We start from the raw sequence: 11,568 nt of genomic DNA on the forward strand, positions 1-11,568 counted from the left end.
GAAATTGACCAATCACAGTCGAGTATTCTCTAAATAATTGATGACTTGACTGTGATTGGTCAATTTATTGAGTCAATTCTTCTCAAGATTCTTGAATCTTACGCCTTAGGGCCTCCGCACAAGGTGTTCCGTATCGCATTACGTTACGTTAAGTATAGATTGTAAATTTAACTCCGTACATAAACTTAAACTTCAGTCAACGCACAGAAAAAAACGTAACGTAAAGACATATCTTTACCGATAAGGATGATGAAATGCATCGATAGCGAGCATCGTCGGTATATTATAACGTTGACTTGTACTTCTATGGCAAACAATGTACAGGGTGCTTCCGCAACATACAGATCGGTAAGTCGGGTTGCCTATCTGACGATCGATCTTATTTTACCGACCTCGCATTATTGAAAAATAATAAAATCAGAGGATTGATCATGTAATTTTTTTTCGTGAAAAGTGAACAAATTCCTTGATTGATACATTGAATGCAAATCCGTAGAGAATGAGGAAAGTAAAGTCAGCTTTTAACATTGATATAGTGTAATTGTAATATTTAATAACATAAATAACATTATATTTAATAACATAAATAACTTAAATAACATTAATAACATAAAATGACACAATTGAAATATAATAACACAGATAAAATATAATGAATTTAAACAAAAAACTATTTTTTAATGTTCACAATATATGCTCAATGTAACCGCCATTCTCTTCTAAACATAAAGCAATCCTCCGCATAAAATTTTTCATTACTCTCCGAATTATCGGAGGAGTGATTTTCGCACACGTCTTTCGAATTTTATTTTTAAGATCTTCTTTATATAATGTTATTTATGTTATTAAATATTACAATTACACTATATCAATGTTAAAAAGCTGACTTTACTTTCCTCATTCCCTACGGATTTGCATTCAATGTCTCAATCAAGGAATTTTTTCACTTTTCATGAAAAAAAAAATACCATGATCGATCCCTATGATTTTATTATTTTTCAATTATGCGAGGTCGATAAAAGAAGACCGATCGTCAGATAGGCAACCCGACTTACCGATCTGTATGTTGCGGAAGCACCCTGTATATTACTGAGATAACTGCCGTTTATCACAGCCTCAGCGAAGATTTGCATCAGCAATGTCAAATCGCTGAAACCTAAATTCACATTTTGACCGGAAGAATAGATGATTTTGGTGTGCTGCCACGTCCTTTAAAAATGAAAATATCAATGTTAAACAGAAAATTAAAAAATATTGAATTCTTACAATGATGTTAATGATAACAAAATCTTTATAAAGAAATTTTAATACAATTTTCATTTCAAGATAAATTTAGAGAAATTTGTTGTCATAATTTTCATTGAGATTTGATTCGCGTGTTACATGATCTATTTAGCTATATTCCTTCAATCGAGATCACTCTTAATATTGAAAATTTTCTTCCCCCTTCAACACCGTGATTGTATGCCGTGATTCATACTACAAAGGCAATTCAGTCTAGAGGGACAGATTTACAAGCAGTTAGTGAAACGCCTGCATCCTGCTCACGATACCGTTCTTTAGATAGTCATTGCTTATATTCCTCTTCCAAAATTTTTAACGGTTTTTTGTCTCTCTCGGTTGTTACGAACAAAACGAACTGATAGAATCTGTATGAGAATTATATAGATAGAATTATATATCGTCGTGGCTAAATAAAGTATTAATCTTTTTTACTTTTTATAAAAATCCAAAAAATAATGTACTTAGATTGAAGCTTTTTGAGCTTTTATGTTACATTATTCGAGGAAAATCAGATGAAAATTAATAGCAGTTGTTTCTTAGAGAGGATGACAGGTTTCTTTTTTGATTTTACTATACATTTTTGTATCTTGTTATAATATACATAATTCAATTTACCATAAGATTCTTCGATTTTTTGGTCAATAATTTCTCAGCGAATCGCCAACACAATTTATGACATGGCTTGCTAAGGGACACACAAAATCACTTACTACTAATACATACATCATTTTTTATTTGCGGAAATTCTATTAAGGAAGAGAACAAGTTACCTCAAGCAACGTGATAATAAGTCCGATTAGAAGAAACCTCTGCCAAGTGGCGATGTTCTCCGTAGACTGAAATTGATTGAGGAATATTACAATTTCTCAAGAAATTCAAATATCAACGAGCAACTTTTAAAGATAATATTACCTTGGAGAGTTTGAGAATTGCAAAAATCGTGCTGCCAGTTTAGATAGGACATATACATCTTTTTTCGCATAGTTGAATTACTAACGACATGCACCTAAAACAAATAGGTATGTTCTTTATTTATTTTATTATGACATTAATGTTACAAATTATATCTTAAAATTACCAACACCGTCCTGAGATGATATTCATCGGGATAACGCCTAAATGACACATGTTGTGAAAAACAGGTTTAACGATTTATAATAAACGTTACGAAAATAGAAGTCAGATCTGATCTAGAATTCACAAAATTTCAATAGAAATACCGGAGGTGATATGCATCAAATAAACATAATATCGTTCTATTTATATACACAAACTACTTAAGTAGTAAGCACATGTTACTTTGACATTTCAAATTGATCATTCACTGATTATTCTTGACGTCAAGAGTTGACGTCACGAGTTGACGTAAAAATAACGGTCTAATGTCACAGATTATTAACATCATAACGTGTATCGCATTCTGACGTCTTTTTCTTAACATAATAATGAATTTAATAACGTTATCGAATAAAGAAGATTAACCGGTTTGAGAGTATCATTGAACAATTGTAGCCATTCTATTCTTAGAATCCTGGGTCGATTAAACTGCTTTATTAGAAAATGCTAGAAAAGCGACAATGACCAAAAATGAGCAGTTTGGAGACGTCAAAATGATGTGTGCTTGCTATCTGGATATTATTGCTAAAGATTACATTTTGATACGATGTTTCAAAAGCAAAATATACATTGCAGATAGCAAAAATAATCATTTTGATACTAAATTATATGAAAATGACATCAAAATTACTACCTTTTCTAAAAATAAAAATTTATATTTATATAAAAATTATTAAAAAATATTTAATGTTAGTAATATTTTATTATTAATATCACTAAAATAACGAAGAAAACATTATTTATCTTCTTCAGATTTATAATTTTTCTATGAGAATAATCATGTAACTGTTATACAGAAAATAAATCTTTCGAAGTGTATAAAACATTATAATAATTACAATATATATATATATATATATATATATATATATATATACATATACGAGTATATATATATATATATATGTACGTATGTATATATGTATATATTTAGTACTAAAATATAAATAGTATAAAATTATCATTTTCTTAATCAGATTGTTTTTTTCTTTAACTTTTCTCTTAACTTGAAGTGGAAATAAATCAACTGTTTTCGTTCTACAATTGGATTCTTAAAATATATTTTTTCGTGTCTTTCAATTAATTAAAAATCTTTCTTAAAAAAATACACACGCTGGTGACTGCATGACTGTTTCGAATGATATCATTAAATATAATCGTTCCCAAAAAGGATTCCATAGGAAAAATATTTGTATTGTCGAATTTTCTTTTTATCTATCTTCGTTAGAAGAATAGGAGAGATTTATGGGAGTTATATAAATGTATTACATGTATTTTAGAAACACGTATGCGTATATGTTGTGGATATACAAAGAGTCATAATTATAATTTAAATATCCAGCATAAAAGAGCGCGCGGCAGGAAATCATCGATTCAACGTCGAAAAAATTAGTTGTACCGATCTCATACTGTGAAACACTATATTGAGCGTTAATCGCAAAATCAACATTGTGGGTAGAAGACAGCTGATTTAATACTTTGCATTTCATAGTTTTTTCGCTTTTTAAAAAACTAGCAACTCAAAGTGTTTTGATAAAAAAGTGATGAAATTCTTTACAGCCAACATAAAAATAAATCATATATAAATTAAAAGATATAGAGAATTGTTGCAAAGAACTATTGTATTTTTCAAAAGTTCATATATTTTTACATTATTCAAAACTTTATATCGAATATTAAATTATTATGATCAATAATAATTCAAATAATAAGTACAATACTACGAAGTGCCCCAAAATCAAACATAAATAGTTATTTTCGTCTCTCACTCGTCATTCGAGTTAGTATATCAAATTAAATGACGATTGATTGTGAACGTCGCTTCTCAAGTGCAAAAATCAATTTTTATATCAACTCACAATTTGACTGTAATGTATGTCAATTTATTTGATCCGGGTAAGGTTCTTTATAAGAAAGCGAGTCCACAGAGAAATATCACTTTGTCGAGTCTCAGTAAGAAGAAGACTTCGAGAGGTTCTTCTGCAGTCATTTGACACAAGAAACAACGCCCAGGATACAGACTAAAAACAAGAGATCCGTTATGGATGAGAACGTTATGGATAAGGTAAGTGAAAAAACAATCATCGATAGTCTTTCGATTTTTCTATGTCTTGATGTAGATTATATTTAGAGAGAATATGAGAATATTTCGCCCAGCCGAAAGGCATATCCGTGGACATGTAGCAGCTCCAAAAACAGCTTGGAATCTATTATATCTCACGACACAATACGAGACGCATCACAAGACGAGCCGGTGATGCAGAAACAACCTTGGAGCAAGGAAGAGATCGAAGTAGCATTATCGAATCTTCCGGGAGGCAACATAGCTTTATCTCTGATTCCTACTCTTCATGGCAATGCTCTACAAAAGGTTCTGGAAGAATTTCAACCTGTGACTCTCAACAAAAATGAGCATCGCAAGAATAACATATCGTTGGCCACGTCCGCAGATGAGTACGGAATGATATTAGCGCTTTTAATTTATGCGTGTTGCATTAAGATAAAATAAATAAATAAAAATAAATAAATAAATAAAGATAAAAAAATAGAATTTTAAATAGAATTTGTAATGCTTCTTAATTTATTTATTGTGTGTATATTCCTGTTTGATGTTACATATTTCTGTTGATAAAAATTGTTTCATTGATCATTTTATTTAACTAATCCATTTTACATATATTAATATACTTTATATAAGTAAAATAATAAAATTTTTAATTACAAAATTTAATATTTTTATATCTTTATAATTTAGCATTTCATATGTTAATTAACTATCTAGTATAATTAACTTAAAACTTTACATGCAGAATTGAGCAAGAGACTGTATTGGCTGACGAAAATAAAGCAGCGGATATGACTCCGGGACAATTACTCGCAGAATGGCCGAATACGTGTCTACTGATTGCTAGCTGGCTGGGCCATGAAGAAATAGTTAGGGCTTTGTTAGAAAAAGGTGTGTCAGTTTCTACGAGGGACAATGATGGAAGGTTTATATCATTTATAATATATAAAAGCCTACATATTTATCATCAAAAAAGTGAAGCTGAACTTCTGAAAACAATAATTCATCTGTAATGATAGAAGTAGTTTATACCAGCTAGTAGTAAATTATCAGAAACCTTGATTTATTAGTCAATTAAGCCTGTAATTATAATAAATCATTGATAAAAATTATACATCTCCACTATCTCTAGGACACCGCTACATCTGGCAGCATGTACCACGTCCACGAAGATCGTGGAGGAGCTATTGAAACATAATGCTGATCCACGTCAATGGGATTTCGAGAAGAAATGTACCCCGTTGCATTGTGCTGCCGCAGCTGGTTGCGTTGCTACTGTTAAATGCTTGATCAATGCAGGCGCAAATGTGCATACCAGAAGAAGTCCACTTTATTACGCCGTGCTGAACAATGCTATGGATTGCCTCGAAACTTTACTGCAAGCAGGTGCTTGTCCTGATAATCCACAGGTGCTCCTTCACAACCACAATTTAAACATAAATTTAGTGGAGAAGTAATATTATAAATCAAAAATTGCTAGTGTAAAATTAAAAAGGCAAATTACTAATTATCTGATATAGTGAATTATGCAGAAACAATTAATTTCTTATCAAAGTAACGTATCTCTTCCAGATATATTTGAGATATCTTCAATGAATTAATTATGATTTGTTGATAGGTTTATACAAAGACGCCTTTGCATGTGGCGGTTACTTTGGGCAATGTCCATTGTATCAAATTGCTGTTGGATCACGGTGCGAATGTGACAATTCAAATGGGAACAATGAAATCGACACCTCTACACTTGGCGGCGGAAAAAGGTAACGCGGAAAGCACTAAATTACTGTTAGACGCCGGCGCAAAGACTGAGACAAAAAACTCGAATGGTCAAACGGCAATGCACTTGGCAACGCTCGCCCAATCTATAGAGACGATAAAGGAATTGATTAGATTTGGCGCAAAGGTGGACGAAGAGGATAATGAAGGACACACTCCTCTACATGCTGCAGTTCCAAGGAAAAGTAGCGAATTGATCAAGATTTTAATACAAGTTTGTACATGAAAATTCCTTTAACTCATTGGATAGAATACCTTCTTTTAATTAAAATAATAAAAAAATTAATTTCAAATTTTAAATAGATTTTTTAAATAAATTACGTTAAGTAATTCCATTTATGTAATAAAAAATATTAAAATAATTTGATTTTTATTCTAACAATAGAATTAATAAAATCTTTTTTTGTTAAAAAGGCAGGCGCATCAGTTAATAAAGCAGACAAGTGCGGTTATACACCGTTGCACATCGCTGCTTTGAACGAGAGGTCGCACACAGTGGGGATGTTGTTGTCAAAAGGTGGCGACGTAACAGCGCGTACTAAAGACGGCGTCACCGCTCTTAGCTTCATCGTACACCGTACTCCGAAGGTGTTATCGCAACTTGAGACGCGTCTCGATCAAGCAGTCTCATTAAACGATCACGAGCTTGGCGATATGGACTGTAAACTGCGAGTGGATATTCGACCATTGGTTCCATTGAACTGTTGCAACGAAACGGAACTGATGCTCTGTCTGGTGGAGGTCGGTCAAGGTCACATGCTAAAGCATCCATTATGCCAGAGTTTTCTCCATCTAAAATGGAAGCGTATTCGCAAGTTTTTCGTGCTCAGTCTTCTGTTCCATTTAATCTTCGTCGCTTTCTTCACCGGCTTCGTCTGCGCGACATATGTGTACGAAAAAGCTGACAACAGGCAGCTGAGCAGAGTCCTCTTCTGGCCAGTATTAATTATTACATGCTTATCTGCGATTAAAGAGATCTTCCAGATTACCTATGGTATTTGCTATTATATTAAACGTTGGGAAAACTGGTTGCAGTTGAGCGTGATCGTGGCATCCATCATCATCTTGATTTCTCCATGTTCGTGTCCATGGCAACATGACGTTGCTGCCGTAGGCATTCTGCTGGCCTGGATCGAGTTGATGATTGTGATTGGTTATTTTCCCATGTTTGGCCTCTATATACAAATGTTTACGCATGTGTTCATCAATTTCTTGAAATTTCTCTCAGCCTACTTTTGTCTCATAATCGGCTTCTCTCTTAGCTTTAATGTGCTGCACAGCAATTACGATTCCTTCGCTGGTCCACTGATCAGTCTGCTCAAGACGGTGATTATGATGTCCGGTGAGCTGGAATTCGAGGATATTTTCTTTGATGATAAAAAACGACTCGAGTATCCTGGCACGGCGCATGTTATGCTTCTTTGCTTCGTTATTCTGGTGACGGTGATATTAACGAATCTAATGGTTGGTCTGGCTGTGTCGGATATCCAAGAGTTACGTAAATGCGCAGGTCTCAAACGATTGGTGCGTCACGCCGAGGTAATAGCTCATTTCGAAAACATGCTGTTCTCGAAATTGATTGATTACACTCCCGCGTGTAAAATAATACAAGCGTGCAGGAAAAATACGCGATTGTTGCATTCACCGCAACATTGTTTCCTCCATATTCGACCGAATGATCCGCGCGAAAAGCGTCTGCCACGAGAGCTCATTCAGTTGTTGTATCGTCTGGCCAGCGAGAAGAAAATGCGACGAGGAATTTTTCGCGGCAACGCGCCACCACCTCAAAGCGTCGCCACGAATGATACGAGACTCAGGATGTATAGCAATGACAGTAATCAACAGCAACTGGACAAACTTGTGGCCGAGCTAAAGGAATGTTCCCATGACATCAGTATCAGGTTGGATAGCTTGACGAACAAGATAGAGAATATCGCCCGAGAGCAGATTTGACGATGCATTTATAAAATTATTAATATTGCCTAATTCTATATCGTCGAACATTTGAATTGTTTTAAAAAAGCGAAACGGAGACTCGGATGATATATCGAACCAGAATTTAAAATTCAAGGTAGAACGCAAAGATGTGATATACTCAAGCAACAAACAAATTGAAAATAATTATAATGTCTTTAGATGTAAATTTTAACGATCTAATTTGTGACAACCCAAAAACATTTGTGGATTTAACAAACCGTTTCCAATATTATTTATATAGATATATGTATTATCATAAATTATATAAAATTTAGAATTATTTTGTTATTCTATACTTACCAGTAATCCAGCTGTGTACCGTTTATCTGATTCCATCTTTATAGAGGTAAATTCGGTTAATTTCTTGAGGAGTTTTACATCGGTGATCTTAGATTCGTGAATCACAGTCACATTCTCTTTCTGAGAAAGTTGTCTGAGAAAGTTGCATGTTGACAGCATGCAACACTAGATCATTTTCAACTATGTATGCCAATTGTATTCCTCAGACAAGATCCTCCTTGAACGTTATCATAGCGTCCGATTGCGTCCCATACCTACTAAAAAAATTATATCTAAATAGAAATAAATTTGATAGAATTTTTAATTTCTTGTAATATGTAAAAGAGCAATAAAATAATAATAGAATGATAAAAGTAATTCTTAAGTACAAAATACAATAAAAAAATAGTAAGAATAAGGAGCGATTAATAAGAAACAGAACAATAATTGTAAGACAGAATGTTTTAACTATTATTTATATCAAAACGGAATATATATATATAGTAAGCGCTTCAATCTTTCCAATCATCTTCAAAAAGTCAGCTACGTAAAAAAGATCATAACATAGAATTGTCATCAAGATTTAAACTAATTCCAGAGACAGAAGAGTGCACAAACATAATAGCCGAAATGTTTAGAAAACTCAGACTAGTTCTTGCATTGTGTAGTATAAACAAAAATAGTAAAAATTACTAAGAAGACATTCTATGATCCAGTTATTTTCTAATTATGACATATTTAATGTAAAGATTTTTTGTTATCTGCTACGTATGTCGTATCTTTCAAATTATTAATATCTATATAATATTAACTTGTCGCGCTAACATATTAATAATTTCTTGTTACATATTAATCTAGCACAATAACATTATATTATTAATACAAACTTGATATATAATAATTTAATAATTCAAAAACTACAGGAAAAAGAATAAAATAGCTTAAAGAACTACCTGGATCGATCGTACTGGACAATATCGTACTGCCTTTATATGTTGCCATGCTCCTAAACTAGACAACAAGGTACGAGTCTGTTGATTCAAAGCAACAACTCGATTGGAATATTGTTCCTGTGGTATATTCTGATTTAATATTACTATCCAATAGCAGGATTTTCTTGCTTTCCAGTCTTCGATTATTTCCTGAAATAAATAAATATATATATATTTATAAATAAATATATATTTCCACTCTTTTTCACACACAGAAAGTTTGACAAAAACACTTGATGACTTAAAAGAGCAGACTATTTTAAGAAAAATATCTAAATACAATTAAAATTCCGTCATCTAAAGAATCATCTAAAGAATCATTATACTTTGTTATATCATAAGAGCAAGATTTGTACGAGATTAAAATTAATAATAAAGCAGTAATAAGTAGAGCGAATAGCAGTACTGTTGATGTATATATAGCATATATGCATAAAATACAAATCTCGTAAGATCAAAAATTAAAGTAATGAAAAATTGTGATATAACTACTGTTTAATTAATAATTAATTTATACTTGCTTTTTAGAAAAATTTAATCAAAAGATACTTGTTAATTATAATAATTATAACGAATTATGTTGCAATATTAGTCACGATCGGGTTGAAAAAAAAATTTGATAATATACGAAGCGGTTCGTACACTAGTACTTTATTATTCGAGCGTCACCGTGCGAATGATAACAAAGTCGTACATGTATAGCACGCTTGTTATATGTTGCCAAGGCTAAACATGATATTATTGATAATTCTCTGCGAAATATTTTACATACTACATATACACGCGGAATTACATACTTACATACTACATATACACGCGGAATTTTAAATTATAGAGGTATATTTTATTTTAAATTAAACGATTGATGTATCACGGAACCTTTTGTTATGCTAATGATTTGAATTTATTCGATTGTTTTACCACGCTTTTCCGAAGTCAAATTTTATAATATTTTCAATATTAGTTTATTAATAACATAAAGTGAACGTTTCGGATCATCTTTTGATCCTTCTTCAGCGCGATGTTAACAATACATATTACAGATAGTGACGCGTTACATTAAACGAATTTACATATTCTCGACGCGTAAGTGACGCTAAATTGCATCCCGCGGAGATTTAGTAAGCACTCTGCTTCCAACAATTAATTAAATATACTATAGTTGTGCTATGCGACGTCACAGCAGATCTAGCAAATCGAATAAAAATAATAAAATAAATATCAAAAGATATTCACGTGTAATCCCTGATTAATGCGTGCGAGCATTATCCTCTTTCTGGCATTACTGCTCGTACAAAGCACAAATATGTTTTAGATCTTATATTAATTACTAATTCTTTATGTACATTTCGTGATAAATATTAAATACGAGATAAGTTAAAAGTGGCCCGCTGCGTAGCGGCAAGCGAAGAAACATATGCCACATACTATTATGTCTTTCTTATGTCATCTTTTTTGACAAAGCGAAAAGATGTCTTAAAGACATCTTTTCGTTTTGTCTAAAAGATAATTTAAAAAAGACATATTTTCGTTATCTTTTATAGTATAATGTGTTGTGTGGGTTATTACTGGTAATGGTTTTAAATAATGTTCTCAAAGTTACAAAAAGATAATCTTGACATTTTATATAAGTATTCTTACATTTTATTACACATTATTGTAACATATTTCGAGAGCTTTCCGAGTATAATAAAAAAAAAACGAGTATAATAAAATATTTTTTTGTTAAGTACTTTTTCCAAATATTAAAGAGTTTCACAGTTTTTGTACATTCTTATAAAGCGCTTTCCAGAATCTTTTCGTTAGACAAAGTATAAACAAATATAAATAGCTATTGTATACTGATGATAAAAAGATAATATTTTATGAGATTGTAAATAAAACTTAAATTTACTAGCTCTACCCGATAAAATATTGAAACATGTCATATGCTTTTAATATTCCGAAGAAATGATGAAGAATATTTTTTATTTGAAACAGAATAAAATGTTTTCCGTATATTAGTATAATTTGTTAATGTTAATCATGTATGTATCGCATAATGTATGATAATATACGTATAAATGTACATAAAAGAGA

At 31.8% G+C, this 11,568-nt stretch overlaps 2 protein-coding genes across 6 annotated transcripts; one reads left to right on the forward strand and one right to left on the reverse strand.

Moving 5' to 3' along the window:
* Nucleotides 1-1,353: 1,353 nt before the first annotated feature.
* Nucleotides 1,354-10,947, reverse strand: LOC112637748. 5 transcript variants are annotated; one of them, XR_003122695.1, is made up of 5 exons: nt 9,451-9,638; nt 8,519-8,775; nt 2,055-2,290; nt 1,900-1,969; nt 1,354-1,649 (listed from the first exon to the last, which is right to left on the reverse strand). XR_003122695.1 is itself a non-coding variant. In XM_025408101.1 (5 exons), exons 3-5 carry the CDS (start codon nt 8,675-8,677, stop codon nt 2,056-2,058), a joined length of 318 nt encoding a protein of 105 aa, XP_025263886.1. In that variant the 5' UTR covers nt 8,678-8,775; nt 9,451-9,639; nt 10,726-10,947; the 3' UTR covers nt 2,020-2,055. The 5 variants fall into 5 exon arrangements, 1 of the variants encoding a protein (XP_025263886.1); XR_003122696.1 differs by lacking the exon at nt 1,354-1,649 and having other exon boundaries at nt 1,802-1,969; nt 2,055-2,120; nt 2,197-2,290; XM_025408101.1 differs by lacking the exons at nt 1,354-1,649; nt 1,900-1,969 and adding an exon at nt 10,726-10,947 and having other exon boundaries at nt 2,020-2,120; nt 2,197-2,290; nt 9,451-9,639.
* On the forward strand, nt 2,127-8,434 carry LOC105258856 (transient receptor potential channel pyrexia). Its single transcript, XM_020029877.2, has 7 exons — nt 2,127-2,303; nt 4,302-4,465; nt 4,532-4,854; nt 5,211-5,390; nt 5,598-5,874; nt 6,084-6,455; nt 6,656-8,434. Exons 2-7 carry the CDS (start codon nt 4,442-4,444, stop codon nt 8,192-8,194), a joined length of 2,715 nt encoding a protein of 904 aa, XP_019885436.2. The 5' UTR covers nt 2,127-2,303; nt 4,302-4,441; the 3' UTR covers nt 8,195-8,434.
* Nucleotides 10,948-11,568: the final 621 nt, after the last annotated feature.

The sequence above is a fragment of the Camponotus floridanus genome, unplaced genomic scaffold, assembly GCF_003227725.1.
Source record: "Camponotus floridanus strain SB8 unplaced genomic scaffold, Cflo_v7.5 scaffold2, whole genome shotgun sequence".
In the NCBI taxonomy this organism is placed as follows: domain Eukaryota; kingdom Metazoa; phylum Arthropoda; class Insecta; order Hymenoptera; family Formicidae; genus Camponotus; species Camponotus floridanus.

Coding starts and splice junctions, on each gene's coding strand:
- LOC112637748 (XM_025408101.1), bottom strand. CDS start 8,677: ATGCTGTCAACATGCAACTTTCTCAGACAACTTTCTCAGAAAGAGAAT. Junction 2,291..8,518: donor GGTACACAGCTGGATTACTG/GTAAGTATAGAA, acceptor TATTTGTTTTAG/GTGCATGTCGTTAGTAATTC. Junction 2,121..2,196: donor CAATTCTCAAACTCTCCAAG/GTAATATTATCT, acceptor AATCAATTTCAG/TCTACGGAGAACATCGCCAC.
- LOC105258856 (XM_020029877.2), top strand. CDS start 4,442: ATGGATGAGAACGTTATGGATAAG. Junction 4,855..5,210: donor TTGGCCACGTCCGCAGATGA/GTACGGAATGAT, acceptor CTTTACATGCAG/AATTGAGCAAGAGACTGTAT. Junction 5,875..6,083: donor CTTGTCCTGATAATCCACAG/GTGCTCCTTCAC, acceptor ATTTGTTGATAG/GTTTATACAAAGACGCCTTT.